The sequence below is a fragment of the Eschrichtius robustus genome, chromosome 11, assembly GCF_028021215.1.
Source record: "Eschrichtius robustus isolate mEscRob2 chromosome 11, mEscRob2.pri, whole genome shotgun sequence".
Classification (NCBI taxonomy): domain Eukaryota; kingdom Metazoa; phylum Chordata; class Mammalia; order Artiodactyla; family Eschrichtiidae; genus Eschrichtius; species Eschrichtius robustus.
The window spans coordinates 86,841,671-86,863,194 of record NC_090834.1 but is presented as its reverse complement, the minus strand read 5'-3'; the positions used below and the strand labels follow the sequence as shown (position 1 = coordinate 86,863,194).

The 21,524-nt window shown below is 36.7% G+C and overlaps 1 protein-coding gene across 2 annotated transcripts in view; it reads right to left on the bottom strand.

Moving 5' to 3' along the window:
• Positions 1-21,524, bottom strand: part of ELP4 (elongator acetyltransferase complex subunit 4) — a 221,601-nt gene that overhangs the window by 135,338 nt on the left and 64,739 nt on the right. For both annotated transcript variants that reach the window (XM_068555179.1, XM_068555180.1), the window contains exons 6-7: positions 17,140-17,224; positions 4,797-4,985 (exon numbers count right to left, since the gene is read on the bottom strand). In XM_068555179.1, coding sequence (XP_068411280.1) covers positions 4,797-4,985; positions 17,140-17,224 — 274 coding nt within the window. The remainder of the gene's footprint in view (positions 1-4,796; positions 4,986-17,139; positions 17,225-21,524) is intronic.

The window sequence follows — 21,524 nt, the reverse complement described above, 5'->3', positions numbered from 1 at the left end:
AAAGGTGTCACACTTCTATTATCTATAGATGTTTAATTATATGACAAAATTTCCAAGGATATCAAACTGCATTTCTATTTCCTGTCAGAATCTACTTTACTCTCAAATACCAAGCTCAAGCATCCAAAATACGTGCATATACTAATTGTCTGCTCCATCCATTCTATCTTTCATATTTCTGAAAAAACTCCAGGAGGATGGGACCTTGTTTGTCTTGTTCACTACTATATCCCCATGGATGCCTAGAATAGTACTTGCAATAAATATTTGTTGATTGAATAAATTATTCAATCACCATTTAAACCTTGACTTAGAGTCTGCAGGGAAGGCACCGGTCATAGTCGAGAGGAAGTTGATGTATGATGTTAAAAAGAGTCATGTTACAACAAGGTGATGTTACTAAGACTTCAATGGCCATCTGACTTCAGCCAAGCTTCCTAACCTGTCTAACCTGTGAGAAGATCCTGTCCATGTTGTTCATAAAAAGAGGCAGAAAGCTGAAGATTTCTATTACTTCCATGGACTTGTGTACCTTAGTTTTTGTAGCCTGATCTCTGTTCAAATTCTCAGTTTTGGGGGTCTGTTTAAGTAACAATAGTGAAGGTGACAATTGTTGACATATAATGAGTGCCTACCATGTGCCAGCACTGGGTGAGCACATGTTATTGCTAATCCTCTGAATTTTTACAAATGAAGAAGCTGAGGCTGAGAAAGTTAGGACTTGACTAAGACCAAATTACTAATTGGGTCTATCTCCCTCCAAAGCCCAGGCTCTTTCTATCATTGAATGCTACTTTGTGCACAGTCTGCTTCTTAATTTTGACCCTATTTTGGTACTTCCATTGAATAAGCAGCAGAGCATGGTGGTTAAGAGTATGGTATTTGGAAGGGAAACGCTTAGATCTAAATCCTGTCACTCAAGTAGCTGTGTGATCTTGGGAAAGTCACTTAAATTTTCTGTCCCTTTTTCCTTATCTATTAAATGGAAATAATGATAGCACCAACAATATAGGATTATTATAAGGATTAAATTAGTTAATATTTGAAAAGATCTTAGGACTGCAACTGGCCTGTAGAAATCACTATGCAAGTTTTTATTAAACAAACTCACAGTTCCCTGGTTCTGTGTATGCATATGTCTTTGGTTAGCTTTGTAAGCATACTGCTTCCACTTCTTACTCTCTTTTCTTAGCCTAAACATTGTGATTTTCCTTGCCAGTCTTTAAGAGTTATTTAGAGTTTTATCCACTATTTATATCATGACTGGTTTAAGCAAACTGTTAAGTTTTACATTTTCTCCTAAGTATTTTCATAAAAAAACCAAATATATGGTCAGATGTCCTGTTCAAAGAGCAAGGGAATAATTTATTTGTTTTTTTTTATAGCTCCACTGATATTAGGACCAGAAGACTACTATACGATAGCTAGGCAAAATTGTCTAGGGAAGAGACTGTGGTATAAGGTCACCAAAGTCTGACCTTATGTTTTCCTATTTCCTTTTCAAAATAGTCTCTTTACTGGTATTTTATTTTATTTTTTTAATTTTTTAAAAATTTTTATTTATTTATTTATGGCTGTGTTGGGTCTTCGTTTCTGTGCGAGGGCTTTCTCTAGTTGCGGCAAGTGGGGGCCACTCTTCATCACGGTGCGCGGGCCTCTCATTATCGCGGCCTCCCTTGTTGCGGAGCACAGGCTCCAGACGCGCAGGCTCAGTAATTGTGGCTCACGGGCCTAGTTGCTCCGCGGCATGTGGGATCTTCCCAGACCAGGGCTTGAACCCGTGTCCCCTGCATTGGCAGGCAGATTCTCAACCACTGCGCCACCAGGGAAGCCCTACTGGCATTTTAAAAAGCAGAATTTAAATTATATCTTTTTCAGTTTTACAAGAATTCAAATATATCTATAAAATACCAAAATTCAAATATTGCTTAATGTTCAGGGGTGTACATAGGATGATTTGAAGTCTTCTATATATATCTATTTATAGATATATATATCTATAAAATGTATAGAAGCCCTACTGGTATTTTAAAAAGCAGAATTTAAATTATATCTTTTTCAGTTTTACAAGAATTCAAATATATCTATAAAATACCAAAATTCAAATATTGCTTAATGTTCAGGGGTGTACATAGGATGATTTGAAGTCTTCTGATAGTATTACTGCTCTTCCCTTACACAGAGGCTAGAGGAATCACTGTCACAAACATTCACAGTAGGTTTGGAATCTCTTCTCTAAATAATAATGATGATCACTCCCAAAATGGCTTTAGAAATTTTTTTCTGTCTTTTCTTTATTGCATAGGCACCTTTGAAATAAATTTTAAAATTACATATATACATATATTTATTTCATAATTATTTTGGTTCTTAAATTTAGGTCTTTGATTCATTCTGAATTAATTTTTGTATATGGTGTGAGGTTAGGGTCCAAACTTCATTCTTTTGCATGTAGCTATCTAGTTGTCCCATGCCATTTGTTGAAAGGTTATTCTTTTCTTATTGAATGGTCTTGGCACCCTTGTTGAAAATTTGTTGACCACAGATGTACGGGTTTATTTCTAGACGGTCAATTCTATTCCGTTGTTTTATATGTCTATTCTTATTCGAGTACTCAAGCACTCCCTGGAGACCTCCAAGTTTCAATTACATCTGCTATATTTCTGTTATGTAATTAAATGTAAAGTTCTCACAGACCTTTGGAGTGTCACCAAGCATAGTCCTTGTTTCTTTGATTTGCTTGAATATGTCATTTAAGTTCAGACCTCAGTTGTGAAACAGGGATAATGCTTATTAACGTATCCAAGGACAGGAGCTTAATTCAGATGAACCCTTCAAGTCCTTTCTATTTAGCTCTAAGGTTAAAGATTTGAGATTTACTAGCTTTGAAAGAATGAGTTCCAGAATACAAATCTGTTAGATATTGTAGTAGAATTTTCCCATAATATGGTTCTAGAATCTGATTTTCTGGGTTCAAATTATGGTTTCTCAAGTATTTAACCTTGATCTAATTTCTGAATTTCTCTATACCTCAGTTTCCTTATATGTAAAATGGAGATAATAGCATTTACATAAAAATTCTATACAAATTGTTAGGTCCTGACTTAGTGTTTTTTATTTGCTAGTTGCTCTCATTGTTGTTATAATTGCTATTTCTTAGAGAAGTAAAACAAAGCTCAAAACTTCTCTGCTATAATTCATTCCAAATCAAAGTGTTTTAGTATGTACATTAGAAAAAATGATTTCAGTGATTTAGTTACTTTGACTTTCACATTCCATTCATTGCAGCAGGTATTTCAGTTATATTATTTCTAGTATCATGTTATAGTATATGTGTACATATATACATACATACTGTGGAAACAGTCCCAAACTTGCCCCTTGAACACCCTTAAGAAAAGAACTTTTTTGAACCAATCAGGAAATCTTACAAAGACCCCTCTTTCTCTGGGGAGACTGGCCTCTTTTTATGAGAGTGTAACTTCAGGAGAAATATATATAGAAACAAGGAGGGAAGACGGGGACTAGTCCTATTCAGATCAGCTTTTTTTCCCAATGTTTTTTACTGTGGTAAAGTACATATAGTGTAAAGTTTACCATTTTAACCATTTTTAAAAAATAAAAAAATAAATTTATTTATTTATTTATTTATTTATTTATTTATTTATTTATTTATTTATTTATTTATTTATGTTTGGCTACGTTGGGTCTTCGTTGCTGCACACGAGCTTTCTCTAGTTGTGGCGAGCAGGGGCTACTCTTCATTGTGGTGGCTTCTTCTGTTGCAGAGCACGGGCTCTGGGCCCAAGGGCCTCAGTAGTTGTGGCATGCGGGCTCAGTAGTTATGGCACGCGGGCTCTAGAGTGCAGGCTCAGTAGTTGTGGTGCACAGGCTTAGTTGCTCTGCGGCATGTGGCATCTTCCTGGCCCAGGGCTCAAACCCATGTCCCCTGCATTGGCAGGTGGATTCTTAACCACTGTGCCACCAGGGAAGCCCTTAACCATTTTTAAGTGTACAGTTCAGTAGTATTAAACACATTCATAATGTTGTGCTACCATCACCACCAGCCATCTCCAGAACTCTGTGCATCTTGTAAAACTGAAACTCCATACCCATTAAAATAATAACTCTCATTCTCTCCCACCCCCAGCACCTGGCAACTACCATTCTATTTTCTGTCTCCATAATTTTGACTACTCCAAGTATGTCATATAACTGGATTCACAGTATTTGTCTTTCAATGATTGACTTATTTCACTGAGCCTAACGTTCTCAAGATTTATCCCTGTTGTAGCACATGTGAGAACTTCCTTCCTTTTTAAGGCTGAATAATATCCCGTTGTGTGGATATGCCACATTTTGCTTATCTATTCATCTGTCAGTGAACAGTCAGGTTGCTTCTACATTTTAGCTGTTGTGAATAATGCTGCTATACATGGGTGTAAAAATATCTCTTCAAGATCTATACGCAGATCAGCTTTATGATCAATGACAAGATATGACAGCAAAATCAACCTCATGTCACAATGATACTAGCAAGTTCACAATAAATCAAAGAAAAAAATAATAAAATTAGTGAAGATGAAATTACCACATACTCACTGTATATTAAAACCACAAGTACTAGGGAATTGAATAATCTAAAGGACATCTTGCTGCTCCGGCATTTCAAGCATCTGAAGTCTCTTTTATCCAAATGGCACATGAAAATAATTTACCGGATTCATAAAGCACTTGTAAACTGCTCTTCACTATAAACCACGAGTTAGGAGAAAGTAGTTTTGGAAAGTTCTTACCTGGATAAGGTGTGTTGGCACTGTGATGATACAGGCTGAAAGAGAGGTTCGCAGAAGACCACGGAGCATATAGAGGAACTTCGTAAGACTGTGACTGCTGTAACAGTTTTCTGTCCAGCAAATGTCATCTCCCCACAAAGGTGAACCAAGATTCTGGATTCCTATTCTTAAAATGCTTTTCTGTTTTTTCTAAGGGAAAGTGAGAGGGAGGTAAACACATTAAGTTTTATTAAACAACAGGATACCTACGTCTTTTACTTTTATCTGCCGGTTCTTATTTTTATTCAACACAGATCAGGGAGATAATGTCAACAGACGTAGTAAAAAGTTTTATGTATTATCAATAATAAGGCAATATAAAGGAAACCTTTTAGATTACAAGACTATAAAAAAATAGCAGAACTGTTGTTTTGTTTTTTCTTTTGGAAAATTTGAAGTGTATCACAAGCCTCAAGCTTTTGTTTCTAAATCTTAACGGTGACTAAGAATTATGTTTGAGGCAATTAAAGTAATACATAACAAATCACAGGTAATAATAAAGAGAATCTAAACTAGAATGCTTACAAACCATTCTTAGTATTACAAAACTCTGTAAGTCTTTCAGTAAACTACAGAGTGCTCAATATTTCTCAGATAAATTCTATCATGTCCACCGCCTACTATTTTGTTTGAAAGAAGTTTAAAAATGTATTTTTGGGGGTTTAGCATTTTACACTTGCCTCTATTTTTTCTTCTTGAAGCTATTTTTATGTAACAATTTGACATTTTCAATAAAACTTAACAGGTGAATGTTTAGAACTTGATCCCATTGACATTAAGGTCATAATAATAGTGAATGATATTTCTTGGGAAAAGAGTATTGAAAAACCATTAAATAAAAGCTAAAATGACTGTCAATAAATGTTTGCCAGCAGATGTGTTTATAATAAATTCTACTGTTTGGGTAATTCTAACTGAACAAATGTTTTGCAAATGCTTCCCTTAGCAATTCAGCAAAATTTCCAGGCAAAGGAAGGAGCTCTTAGCAAAACCTGGCACATGGAAATAACTGGAAAATCATTATTACAATTCTAACGGGGAAAATAAGACTATTCTCCCAAAGCAAAGATTTGGAACATGCCACTTTAGATGTGATTTCTGATGAAAGAAGATCCGAAAATATATATATCACTTGCTGTTGCTACAGAATACCACTAATAAAATTTATTAGCCAACTAGTTATTGCCCAATACTATATATATATATATATATATATATATACACAATATATATAATATCTCCCTGATATTAGACACACAAGTGATTTTTTGTATTCCTTTTCAAGGAGAATTTATTGACAATAGAAAGTAGGGAAAATGAATAAAACGTTGAAATGTTAGAAGAGGGAAGACTAAGGAGACAATAGTAAGATGGGTAAGATACAGACTTAAAGTCTGCATTGTGCAACTAAGTAGATGTATGATTTTGGGTAAAACAAGTATATTACTTAGGCCTTAGTTTTCTCATCTCTAAAATAAAAAGGATAGAATAGAACATTGCTGTATGAGACCATATAATTCTTCAAATATATAAAGTGACACAATGGCCTGGATAAAAGTGCGAGAATGAGATTTTAAAAAGAGGAATTTAGTCTAAGCACATTTGAGAAAAATTTTCTGACTTCTAGGACCTAAAGCACAATGACAATATCAAGGCAGTTGGTCCTATTTTCTTTTCTGGTTGCCTTGAGGTTATGATGACAACCACCTAAGATACCATATGTGGTGATCCTCAACAGTCCATAAAAATTGTTTTCTTTTTATTTCTGCATTACTTGAATAAAATGAAGTAATATGATGTACCATGGTATATGTCAGAAGTATAAATAAATTTCCAATGAGTTCCTATATCTGTGAAATATGATAGGTTATTCATTTTTATGTATTACTTACAAACTCAGAATTTAAACAAAACGGCAAGATTAAGGTTCATTCTTCTCGGAAGATGGCGGAAGAGTAAGACGCGGAGATCACCTTCCTTCCCACAGATACAGTAGAAATACATCTACACGTGGAACTGCTCCTACAGAACACCCACTGAACGCTGGCAGAAAACGTCCGACCTCCAAAAAGGCAAGAAACTCCCCCCGTACTTGGGTAGGGCAAAAGAGAAAAAAGAAATAACAGAGACAAAAGAATAGGGACGGCACCTGCGCCAGTGGGAGGGAGCTGTGAAGGAGGAAAGATTTCCACGCACTAGGAAGCCCCTTCGCGGGCAGAGACTGCGGGTGGCAGAAGGGGGAAGCTTCGGAGCCACGGAGGAGAGCGCAGCCACAGGGGTGCGGAGGGCAAAGCGGAGAGGCTCCCGCACGGAGGAGCGGTGCCGACCAGCACTCACCAGCCCGAGAGGCTTGTCTGCTCCCCCGCCGGGGCGGGCGGGGGCTGGGAGCTGAGGCTCGGGCTTCAGTCGGATCGCAGGGAGAGGACTGGGATTGGCGGCGTGAACACAGCCTGAAGGGGTTAGCGCACCACAGCTAGCCGGGAGGGAGTCCGAGAAAAAGTCTGCAGCTGCCGAAGAGGCAAGAGACTATTTCTTCCCTCTTTGTTTCCTGGTGCGCGAGGAGAGGGGATTCAGAGCGCCGCCTAAACGAACTTCAGAGACGGGCGCGAGCCGCAGCTAACAGCGCGGATCCCACAGAAACAGGGGCGCAGAGGAAAAAGCGGAGAGACTCCCGCACAGAGGCTCGGCGCCGAGCAGCGCTCACCAGCCCGAGAGGCTTGTCTGCTCCCCCGCCGGGGCGGGCGGGGCTGGGAGCTGAGGCTCGGGCTTCGGTCGGATCGCAGGGAGAGGACTGGGGTTGGCGGCGTGAACACAGCCTGAAGGGTTTAGCGCACCACAGCTGGCTGGGAGGGAGGCCGGGAAAAAGTCTGCAGCTGCCGAAGAGGCAAGAGGCTTTTTCTTGCCTCTTTGTTTCGCTGCGCGCAAGGAGAGGGGATTCAGAGCGCCGCCTAAACGAACTCCAGAGAAAGGCGCGAGCCGCGGCGATCAGCGCGGACCCCAGAGACAGGCGTGAGACGCTGGGGCTGCTGCTGCCGCCTCCAAAAAGCCTGTGTGTGAGCACAGGTCACTCTCCACACCGCCCCTCCCGGGAGCCGGTGCAGCCCGCCACTGCCAGGGTCCCGTGATCCCCGGACAAATTCCCCGGGAGAACGCACTGCGCGCCTCAGGCTGGTGCAACGTCACGCCGGCCTCTGACGCCGCAGGCTCGCCCCGCCTCCTCCGTACCCCTCCCTCCCCGCGGCCTGAGTGAGCCAGCGCCCCCGAAGCAGCTGCTCCTTTAACCCCGTTCTGTCTGGGCGGGGAATAGACGCCCTCAGGTGACCTACACGCAGAGGCGGGTCCAAATCCAAAGCTGAACCCCAGGAGCTGTGTGAACAGGGAAGAGAAGGGGAAATCTCTCCCAGCAGCCTCAGAAGTAGCGGATTAAAACTCCACAAACAACTTGATGTGCCTGCATCTGCTGAATACCTGAATAGACAACGAATCATCCCAAATTCAGGAGGTGGACTTTGGGAGCAGGATATATTAATTTTTCCCCTGTTCCTTTTTTTTTTTGTGTGAGTGTATATGTATATGCTTCTGGGTGAGATTTTGTCTGTATAGCTTTGCTTTACAATAGCTTTATTTTGCTTCACTATATTATAGCCTCTTTCTTTCTTTCTTTCTTTCTTTCTTTCTTTCTTTCTTTCTTTCTTTCTTTCTTTCTTTCTTTCTTTCTTTCTTTCTTTCTTTCTTTCTTTCCTTCCTCCCTCCCTCCCTCCCTCCCTCCCTCCCTCGTTTCTTTCTTTCTTTCTTTCTTTCTTTCTTTCTTTCTTTCTTTCTTTCTTTCTTTCTTCCTTTCTTACTTTCTTTCTTTCTTTCTTTCTATTTTTTCTCCCTTTTACTCTGAGCCGTGTGGACGAAAGGCTCTTGGTGCTCCAGCCAGGCATCAGGGCCGTGCCTCTGAGGTGGGAGAGCCAACCTCAGGACACTGGTCCACAAGAGACCTCCCAGCTCCACGTAATACCAAACGGTAAAAATCTCTCAGAGATCTCCATCTCAACATCAAGACCCAGCATCACTCAATGACCAGCAAGCTACAGTGCTGAACACCCTATGCCAAACAACTAGCAAGACAGGAACACAGCCCCATCCATTAGCAGAGAGGCTGCCTAAAATCATAATAAGGCCACAGACACCCCCAAAATACACCACCAGACGTGGATGTGCCCACCAGAAAGACAAGATCCAGCCTCATCCACCAGAGCTCAGGCACTAGTTCCCTACACCAGGAAGCCTACACAACCCACTGAACCAAACTTAGCCACTGGGGACAGATACCAAAAACAACGGGAACTACAAACCTGCAGTCTGTGAAAAGGAGACCCCAAACACAGTAAGATAAGCAAAATGAGACGACAAAAAAACACACAGCAGATGAAGGAGCAGGGTCAAAGCACACTAGACTTAACAAATGAAGAGGAAATAGGTAGTCTACCTGAAAAAGAATTCAGAATAATGATAGTAAGGATGATCCAAAATCTTGGCAATAGAATAGACAAAATGCAAGAAACATTTAACAAGGACGTAGAAGAACTAAAGAGGAACCAAGCAATGATGAAAAACACAATAAATGAAATTAAAAATACTCTAGATGGGATCAATAGCAGAATAACTGAGGCAGAAGAAAGGATAAGTGACCTGGAAGATAAAATGGTGGAAATAACTACTACAGAGCAGGATAAAGAAAAAAGAATGAAAAGAACTGAGGACAGTCTCAGAGACCTCTGGGACAACATTAAACGCACCAACATTCGAATTATAGGGGTCCCAGAAGAAGAAGAGAAAAAGAAAGGGACTGAGAAAATATTTGAAGAGATTATAGTTGAAAACTTCCCTAATATGGGAAAGGAAATAGTTAATCAAGTCCTGGAAGCACAGAGAGTCCCATACAGGATAAACCCAAGGAGAAACACGCCAAGACACATATTAATCAAACTGTCAAAAATTAAATATAAGGAAAACATATTAAAGGCAGCAAGGGAAAAAAAACAAATAACACACAAGGGAATCCCCATAAGGTTAACATCTGATCTTTCAGCAGAAACTCTGCAAGCCAGAAGGGAGTGGCAGGATATACTTAAAGTGATGAAGGAGAAAAACCTACAACCAAGATTACTCTACCCAGCAAGGATCTCATTCAGATTCGATGGAGAAATTAAAACCTTTACAGACAAGCAAAAGCTGAGAGAGTTCAGCACCACCAAACCAGCTTTACAACAAATGCTAAAGGAACTTCTCTAGGCAAGAAACACAAGGGAAGGAAAACACCTACAATAACAAACCAAAAACATTTAAGAAAATGGGAATAGGAACATACATATCGATAATTACCTTGAATGTAAATGGATTAAATGCTCCCACCAAAAGACACAGGCTGGCTGAATGGATACAAAAACAAGACCCATATATATGCTGTCTACAAGAGACCCACTTCAGACCTAGAGACACATACAGGCTGAAAGTGAGGGGATGGAAAAAGATATTCCATGCAAATGGAAATCAAAAGAAAGCTGGAGTAGCAATTCTCATATCAGACAAAATAGACTTTAAAATAAAGACTATTACAAGAGACAAAGAAGGACACTATATAATGATCAAGGGATTGATCCAAGAGGAAGCTATAACAATTGTAAATATTTATGCACCCAACATAGGAGCACCTCAATACATAAGGCAAATACTAACAGCCATAAAAGGGGAAATCGACAGCAACACAATCATAGTAGGGGACTTTAACACCCCACTTTCACCAATGGACAGATCATCCAAAATGAAAATAAATAAGGAAACACAAGCTTTAAATGATACATTAAACAAGATGGACTTAATTGATATTTATAGGACATTCTACCCAAAAACAACAGAATACACATTTTTCTCAAGTGCTCATGGAACATTCTCCAGGATAGATCATATCTTGGGTCACAAATCAAGCCTTGGTAAATTTAAGAAAATTGAAATTGTATCAAGTATCTTTTCCGACCACAACGCTATGAGACTAGATATCAATTACAGGAAAAGATCTGTAAAAAATACAAACACATGGAGGCTACACAATACACTACTTAATAACGAAGTGATTACTGAAGTAATCAAAGGGGAAATCAAAAAATACCTAGAAACAAATGACAATGGAGATACGACGACCCAAAACCTATGGGACGCAGCAAAAGCAGTGCTAAGAGGGAAGTTTATAGCAATACAAGCCTACCTCAAGAAACAGGAAACATCTCGAATAAACAACCTAACCTTGCACCTGAAGCAATTAGAGAAAGAAGAACAAAAAAACCCCAAAGCCAGCAGAAGGAAAGAAATCATAAAGATCAGGTCAGAAATAAATGAAAAAGAAATGAAGGAAACAATAGCAAAAATCAATGAAACTAAAAGCTGGTTCTTTGAGAAGATAAACAAAATTGATAAACCATTAGCCAGACTCATCAAGAGAAAAAGGGAGAAGACTCAAATCAATAGAATTAGAAATGAAAAAGGAGAAGTAACCACTGACACTGCAGAAATACAAAAGATCATGAGAGATTACTACAAGCAACTCTATGCCAATAAAATGGACAACCTGGAAGAAATGGACAGATTCTTAGAAATGCACAAACTGCCGAGACTGAACCAGGAAGAAATAGAAAATATGAACAGACCAATCACAAGCACTGAAATTGAAACTGTGATTAAAAACCTTCCAACAAACAAAAGCCCAGGACCAGATGGCTTCACAGGTGAATTCTATCAAACATTTAGAGAAGAGCTAACACCTATCCTTCTCAAACTCTTCCAAAATATTGCAGAGGGAGGAACACTCCCAAACTCATTCTACGAGGCCACCATCACCCTGATACCAAAACCAGACAAAGATGTCACAAAGAAAGAAAACTACAGGCCAATATCACTGATGAACATAGATGCAAAAATCCTCAACAAAATACTAGCAAACAGAATCCAACAGCACATTAAAAGGATCATACACCATGATCAAGTGGGGTTTATCCCAGGAATGCAAGGATTCTTCAATATACGCAAATCAATCAATGTGATACACCATATTAACAAATTGAAGGAGAAAAACCATATGATCATCTCAATAGATGCAGAGAAAGCTTTCGACAAAATTCAACATCCATTTATGATAAAAGCCCTGCAGAAAGTAGGCATAGAGGGAACTTTCCTCAACATAATAAAGGCCATATATGACAAACCCACAGCCAACATTGTCCTCAATGGTGAAAAACTGAAACCATTTCCACTAAGATCAGGAACAAGACAAGGTTGCCCACTCTCACCACTATTATTCAACATAGTTTTGGAAGTGCTAGCCACAGCAATCAGAGAAGACAAAGAAATAAAAGGAATCCAAATCGGAAAAGAAGAAGTAAAGCTGTCACTATTTGCAGATGACATGATACTATACATAGAGAATCCTAAAGATGCTACCAGAAAACTCCTAGAGCTAATCAATGAATTTGGTAAAGTAGCAGGATACAAAATTAATGCACAGAAATCTCTTGCATTTCTATACACTAATGACGAAAAATCTGAAAGTGAAATTAAGAAAACACTCCCATTTACCATTGCAACAAAAAGAATAAAATATCTAGGAATAAACCTACCTAAGGAGACAAAAGACCTGTATGCAGAAAATTATAAGACACTGATGAAAGAAATTAAAGATGATACAAATAGATGGAGAGATATACCATGTTCCTGGATTGGAAGAATCAACATTGTGAAAATGACTCTACTACCCAAAGCAATCTACAGATTCAATGCAGTCCCTATCAAACTACCACTGGCATTTTTCACAGAACTAGAACAAAAAATTTCACAATTTGTATGGAAACACAAAAGACCCCGAATAGCCAAAGCAATCTTGAGAACGAAAAATGGAGCTGGGGGAATCAGGCTCCCTGACTTCAGACTATATTACAAAGCTTCAGTAATCAAGACAGTTTGGTACTGGCACAAAAACAGAAATATAGATCAATGGAACAGGATAGAAAGCCCAGAGATAAACCCACACACATATGGTCACCTTATCTTTGATAAAGGTGGCAAGAATATACAGTGGAGAAAAGACAGCCTCTTCAATAAGTGGTGCTGGGAAAATTGGACAGGTACATGTAAAAGTATGAAATTAGAACACTCCCTGACACCATGCACAAAAATAAACTCAAAATGGATTAAAGACCTAAGTGTAAGGGCAGACACTATCAAACTCTTAGAGGAAAACATAGGCAGAACACTCTATGACATACATCACAGCAAGATTCTTTTTGACCCAGCTCCCAGAGAAATGGAAATAAGAACACAAATAAACAAATGGGACCTAATGAAACTTAAAAGCTTTTGCACAGCAAAGGAAACCATAAACAAGACCAAAAGACAACCATCAGAATGGGAGAAAATATTTGCAAATGAAGCAACTGACAAAGGATTAATCTCCAAGATTTACAAGCAGCTCATGCAGCTCAATAACAAAAAAACCAACAACCCAATCCAAAAATGGGCAGAAGACCTAAATAGACATTTCTCCAAAGAAGATATACAGATGGCCTACAGACACATGAAAGAATGCTCAACATCATTAATCATTAGAGAAATGCAAATCAAAACTACAATGAGATATCATCTCACACCGGTCAGAATGGCCATCATCAAAAAATCTAGAAACAATAAATGCTGGAGAGGGTGTGGAGGAAAGGGAACACTCTTGCACTGTTGGTGGGAATGTAAATTGATACAGCCACTATGGAGAACAGTATGGAGGTTCCTGAAAAAACTACAAATAGAACTACCATACGACCCAGCAATCCCAATACTGGGCATATACCCTGAGAAAACCATAGGTCAAAAAGAGTCATGTACCAAAATGTTCATTGCAGCTCTATTTACAATAGCCAGGACATGGAAGCAACCTAAATGTCCATCGACAGATGAATGGATAAAGAAGATGTGGCACATATATACAATGGAATATTACTCAGCCATAAAAAGAAATGAAATGGAGGTATTTGTAATGAGGTGGATGGAGTTAGAGTCTGTCATACAGAGTGAAGTAAGTCAGAAAGAGAAAAACAAATACAGTATGCTAACACATATATACGGAATCTAAGGAAAAAAAAAAAAAAAAAAAAAGGCCATGAAGAACCTAGTGGCAAGACGGGAATAAAGACACAGACCTACTAGAGAATGGACTTGAGGATATGGGGAGGGGGTGGGGTGAGATGTGACAGGGTAAGAGAGTGTCATGGACATATATACACTACCAAATGTAAAATAGATAACTAGTGGGAAGCAGCCGCATAGCACAGGGAGATCAGCTCGGTGCTTTTTGACCACCTAGAGGGGTGGGATGGGGAGGGTGGGAGGGAGGGAGATGCAAGAGGGAAGAGAAATGGGAACATATTGTATATGTATAACTGATTCACTTTGTTATAAAGCAGAAGCTAACACACCATTGTAAGGCAATTATACTTCAATAAAGATGTTTAAAAAAAAAAAAAAAAGGTTCATTCTTCTCATCCTTAAACTTGTTATCTTATGAACTGTAGCTTAAGTTAGATTCCTAACAGAAAGAGCAACCTGGAAAAAAAAGAGAGAAAATTCCTCCCCCACCCCAAATCTAGATATTAGAATGAAATCTGGTGGTAAAAGGAGAGCAGCCTCATATTGTTTACCCTGTCAACATTTCAGAAACTAAAGGTCAGCTGTATTTTAACCCACAGTCACCATTACCTACTACTGTTGTATCAAAAAGTTTACACAAGTTTATAACAAAAATACTGTCAGGTGCAGAATCATGAGAACCACAGTTTAGTGACTTTGACAGTTACACTGATATACACATATAGAAAGAATGAAAATATTAAGCCAGAGAATGAATGAGTGATAAGATATTTAAGTGAAGTAGGTACACAGCACATTAGAACATAATTGAGCATAATACTTCAACACAGGGAATACATTTATATTTTAAAAAATATGACAGTATTGTAAAAACAAAGGCTGAGTTACAAATTTCCTGTGTTGTTTGGGACATATAATTCCTTGCTACACCATATAATAATGGGGCATACTGTAAGGCATAATAAAATTAAAAAAATAAATGTTTGCTGACAGTTGAACAATAAATACATTTATCCCTATGAGAAGATCTAAAATATTTAATCTGGTACTCTAAGTAAAATCAATGTTCAAATTTCACTTATTGTATTATTTCTTAGATATCTGAAAATCAAAAATTAAAAATAAAATTATGACAGCGATTTGTAAATGTTTGCACTCCAAGTATCTTTACGGATGACCTACAATACTTTACTTACTACTGTTATTAATTATATGGTAGTATATAATATTCTGTTCCTTAGAGTCTATTTCTATTTGTTGCCTCCAACTAGTTTAGTTTATTTGAAAATGTTGTGATAGAGAAAGTAAGATGAAAATATCCTTTTAAAAAGTAGGATTTATTTCAGTGTCAGAATATTATTTTGACTCGGGAATAATATTTTTTGAAGTAGTGCCTGATAGATGCATTTCTGTGGCTTTCGGAAGTAATCTAAAGTTTCTGAGGCAGATGTATAGACTAGGTAATTTAGCAAATGATGTAATCCATAATTAAAAAATATACAAATTCATTAACTATATTTTAGTTCTAATAAAATTGGAAATATATATTTATAATAACTTATTGGCATATTTAATTTAATTTAAAATTTGTTTTTAGCATTCCTGGTATTCACCATAAAAATGTCTGTCTCAACCCTGTTTAATCTTTATGAAGGTCAAAAGTTATAGAACCTCTGGTTCAGAGACCCAAACCAGTTTGTTGTCTATCAATGTTCATGAAATAAAATATTGTTTACTGAAAACAGTGTTGATTCATAGTCAAATAAACAAGTAAGAAAACAAACCTTTCATTCTATTCCAATAATAGCTTTTTAAGGGTTCTTTGGATGTGTGTGTGTGTGTATACATATCCATATATGTAAGTATAAGGGTATCTCTTTGTTACTGCCTTTGCTTTTTTTGCATTCTATAAAATTTCTTGCTCTTAGAAGATGTGTCATCATCCTACAAGAGCAGCAGCTCTGCACACTGTACCACAGGAACTGTTATGACATGCCTGTTTCCATAGTTACCAGAGCAAGTGGGGAGAGGTGTCTGTCAGGGACCAATTACCTCTCCAGACGGGCACTGCCACCAAAGAGAAGACATGGTGCCCATAAATCTTAGCTAGGACCAAAAATGGAACAACAATGAGCAAAATAAAACTGTACTAAATACCAAGGGCCATCACAAAAATTGTAACATACATGAAAAACCATCTATAAATGAATGTCTGTGCTTTGCCATACACACATAAGTATTTTCAACCTGCTATTAAACTGATGATCAAAACAAATTTTAAAAGTATTTATTTTGCCATGGGCAAAGTGTTAAATATAGCAATAAAGCTTATAAGAATATTTAAAAATCTGTGATATGAATTAAGAGCAAATGTAGTTGATAATGCTGAAAATAAGACTTTTGGCTTTTTTGTCTTCTTCAATAAAAATAATGGTGCTCTGGAAATAATTCTGCTAAAATACTATAAATGAAATGCAAAACTTTTAGCAGCAATAGCAATTAAAATCACTGAGGAAGAATTGTGAAAGGCATGATATCTAGAAATAAAATTTCCCTCATTTTGTTTAAGTTAAACTAACCGGAACATTTTTAATAGCAGGAATCCAGAGGAAGTTTTTAAAAATAGAGCTACAGAGAAATAGTTAACTTATAAAATGTTTTAATGTAGCAAATAAAAATGCATCTTTTATTCAATGAGACAACTCAAAGCATAATATAATAAATAAAATCTTGAAATAATTAATTCTTACTCATAAGATAATTTAACATTAAGGCCTAAATGACAGAAATAAAAAAATTTAGATAGAAAAGTACAAGTCTTGCAGATTTAACAGTAATTTTCAAACTGTGGTATTTAAACTCCAGGTACTACAAATACATAATTAAAAATAATTAATGTTGACAATGTATGTGAACTCCTTATGTGCATCCACTGAGAACTTAGCTAAAATTCTAAATACACATTTACAGTCAAACTAAGGCTGCCTGTGCTCTGCTTATTTACATCCTCTATGCTTAGAAACAGCTTGTTCGCTGTTGATTATTCCAAGACCTTCTGGGTCTACCCCTAGAGAGTTTAAAAACAGCATTACATACATGATTATAAAAAGGCTTTGAAGGTACTCAATACCTGGGGATTGGATCCATCAAATCCTTCCTCAGAAATGATGTTCTGGATAAACTGCAGCAGCTTTATGTAGCCATGGTTCAAAGAACTGTTGATAAGAAGTGGTTCAAATGCATAAATGGGCTTATTACACAGGAAATATAAACTGTAAGCTAAAACTTTAAATAAATAATTAAAAGATATACATTTATGAGACTATACTTAAATATAAGACAAAATAGTATAAGGCATTCTAAAATAAAAAGTCAGTACATCCATGGAATAAGTTGCAATGCCCTATATTAACTAGGTCAATGTTCTTGACATCATGGGAAGATAAAAATCTGTGGAGACTGAGACGACTTAATTATGTCAGGCTTAGTTACCTCCAAGAAAATTAATGATTTAATGAAGCAACCTAAAAGATGAAGCCACTATAGCTTTTCAGGAGTAATCATAGATAATTAACACATAGTTAATGAACTGCTATGCCAAGTACACCTGAATCAATGTCCTGATCACCTGAGCTCATCTTCCATCAAAGTTTTAATATTCTTAGAACAAATCGCTAAAATAATATTAATTCAAAAACAATTTTTTAAGAAAAGTGAAGACAAGTGAATATAAGCTCCACTTCTGTCTGTAAAAAAAAAGTAAGACAAATGTATGAATTTAAGAAGATAAACTGTTTCCCACATGAATGTTAGCATTAATGTTACTATTTCAAAATATTTTACAAGTGCTATGAAACATAACAAAAATTTAGTAAGAGTGAAGAAAATCTGCTTTAACATTAACTGAATTTAAGATTCTTCATAATGGACAACCTGTGTGCTATATCTGAACATTAAATGTCATGATAATGAAATTCTGGAACACTGCAATTTCATCGAAATTGAAGTGCCTAATACTGTAAAAGCTGCAGGTGATCTTAAAAATACAAAAGTATTGGGACTTCCCTGGTGGCGTAATGGTTAAGAATCTGCCTGCCAATGGAGGGGACACAGGTTTGAGCCCTGGTCCGGGAAGATCCCACATGCTGCGGAGCAACTAAGCCTGTGCGCCACAACTACTAAGCCTGCGCTCTAGAGCCCGCGAGCCACAACGGAGCCCTCGTGCCACAACTCTTGAAGCCTGTGCGCCTAGAGCCCATGCTCTGCAACAAGAGAAGCCACCGCAATGAGAAGCCTGCACAACGCGACGAAGAGTAACCCCCGCTCGCCGTGACTAGAGAGTGCCCAAGTGCAGCAATGAAGACCCAATGCAGCCAAAAATAAATAAATAAATTTATAAAAAAGAAAAAAATACAAAAGTATTTGCTTAACTGTGATCCTAAGTAAAGTGATCATATAGGCAGAAGTGCCTGCCATAAAGAAAAAAGGAAATATAATTTGAAGCATTCAGGTAACATTAAAGAATGTAAGTTAGGAAATGTAGCAAACTGCTTAAATTAATGTGTGCAAAATCAATGGCAAGTGGTTCTTGCCACTTGCCACTGAAAACATTTTATAGAACAGTCACACCCAGCCCAAAAGTACCTCTCGAACAGCAACAAAAAAAGAAAACCAAGAGAAAAGAATGGTGTTCTGTGCAAAACAAGTATTACTCCAATTGAAGGATTTGGCAGTACAGTTATTTCTCATATACTTATTTCTCCATTTTCAATAAAAATACAATGGATTTCATGACCACATTTTTCTACTTTTGTGAGGAAATGTGTCTATAAACAATGATATTCTATAAGGACAACGATGTGACTATTTCACATCTTAACACGTATTTGTCCTCGCTAGCTCAACTTACAGAACACAGCGTTGCTGTTTGAACGCAGCAGATTCAATCCCTATCTGGGTCAGTTAGCTTTGCACAGGGGCTAAAATCTGCTCCAAGGCCCCATATTATGAAATGAATTCCAGCCAACCATTTGACGAATCTCATATGGGTTAAAGGAGGGTGGATCAAAAACATATCCAGTGTATCCTAATCCACCAATAATGAATCTACCTAAGACCATTATTATTTCATATGTTCAAAAATTTTCTTAAGCATATTTCCCTCTGCCCCAAATTGTTCAATAATAAAATCTGCCTTAAGTATTTGGTAGTAAATTTGCTATCTAAAGGCACACTACTAAATACCACATACATAAATTACTTCTTAGTTTTTTAGTTGCCACCATTTATCCATTTCATCTTTTCACAGCCTGTTAAGATAACTATAGTAGGTCTAAGATTCTCTTCAATGGTTTGGGGCGGTTGTTCTCTTGATATGAGAACAAAAACAAGACATAAAGCCAAATACGTCTTAGTCTCTTTCCTTATTTCACATTGACATAAACAACCCAATCACTAACAGTGATTAGAACTTTATAATAAAGTAAATTTTCCGATCTAGTTAGATTCCTAGGAAAATGAACACTTTGATGACAAAATAAATGGGAAAAAAATCAATATTTATGTACACTGAGAATATTCATTTTTTGATACGTGGGATTAGAACTTTTAAAACTGAACTAGTTTATATGGTATTAATATTAAAATACTAAGTATTGTTAACCTCCATGAGATAAATTTCCTTGTCAACAATATTTATAGTAATATATTTTTTTTGCTGAAAATAAATATCTTGTCACCTAAATTTTTTTTTTTTTTTTATTAAACCCCTTTAATTTTGAGGATGTTGCCTTTCTGTTTGTTCAGCAGTCTAGTAACTCATAAAACAGGAGTTGTCAAGAAGGAAACCCAGTTACAAATATGACTCTGGCTTCCTTATTAATGTTTCCAAACATTTCACAAAGGTTAGGTTATCATGGTGTTTATAACATATCTCAAAGGCAGCACATTTCAAATCATGTATTTTATTTTGCCTGATTTTCATAATTTTCAACAACTTTCATAGTAAAATTATCTATCTTGAAATTCTACAATGTCTTTAAAACTATAACAGTACAAAGAATATAAAAAAGTTATTAGAATTTTAATTTTTACCTTTAAAATATAAAGGGATCCAACCACCCAATGTAAACCTATATTCTGATGACCAAGTTTAAGATGTTTTAAAAAGTTGATAGAAAAAACTGAGACTTTCATGCCTATCAATATCCCTCCTCCCCTGATTTTCAGTAAGAGGTCTAATGGATATCTGCATCAGAGAATTTTAATTTATATCAACAAATGGCACTGGTTTTCCTGTGAAAGGTAATTCTGTCATTCAATCTCATTAAGAAAGATAAAAAACATTACTGTAAGAAAAAGAATCAGATGTATACCTAGAAAAGAAATCAAGTAGATAACGAATAACAGATAATTACCTTGCAGTTTCTCAGTGAACAAAGGAATACTTATAAAAGTATTAATGTGATCAAAGAATAAATGTAACAACAACAACAAAAAAAACTTAGGTAACAGGAGACAAGATTTCATCTGTGAAAAAATAAATTAAAAAAATAAAATTAGTATATGTGAAATTAACTAGTTGATAAGTGAAAAGTTAACTCATAGAAAATAAGCTCTTGGATTTGTTTCTGATTGTAATTATATCAACTGGCAAAGTGTCTGGCACATAACAAATACTCAAAATCTTTTGCATCACTGTCACAACACTTGATCATTACGGTAACTTTGTGAGGTAAGTATAGCCATTATCTTCATTTTATGGTTGAGAAAATTAAGACCCATCAGGGGCAAGTAATTTGGCCATGGCTATACAACAATTAAGTAACAGAAGTGGCACTTAAAATTCAAGTTTTCTAAAACTTCGAGTTAAGTTCTTTTGGTTAAATTAGAGTGAGATCCACAGCGAGATCCAGATTCAATGAAAAGTCTGTGGGTTCAAATACACCAATGTGGCTCAGATGAGGTTTGAACACGGCTCCATTCAATAAAGTCAAAGTATTCAGGTGTATAGTCTTAAGGAGGTATTTCTCTTTTAGTTGCACTGGTGAGAACTTCACCAATAAGCCTCACTGGTATTAACTTGGTGTATGGTTTATTAAGAAAATTCAATATTGAAAAGCATAAATTTACAAGTATACAAACTAGATACCAGTATAGCACAGTGGAAAGTATGCTTAAGATCTGGGTTCTGGTTCTATCTGTTCCAACAACTGTAGCAAAATGCGTGATGTGAGGCAAATTCTTTACTTTTTCTGTTCTGGGCTTCAAAATTTTCTCATCTGTAAACCGAAGGAGCTATACTAGATAATCTCTGTTGTCCATTCTGACTTAAAATTATATGATTCAAGGATGATTTTTCTTTTCTTTTAAGAATGACTTTTCTCATTAAAATGATTCATTGCTGGGTTTTGAAAAATAAGAATTTCTGGTGCATTTAAGTATTGATTTAACTACTTGTTAGGAAGAGAAACTGTTATCACTACCAATTATGATTAACTTAAAGAGGAAGGATTT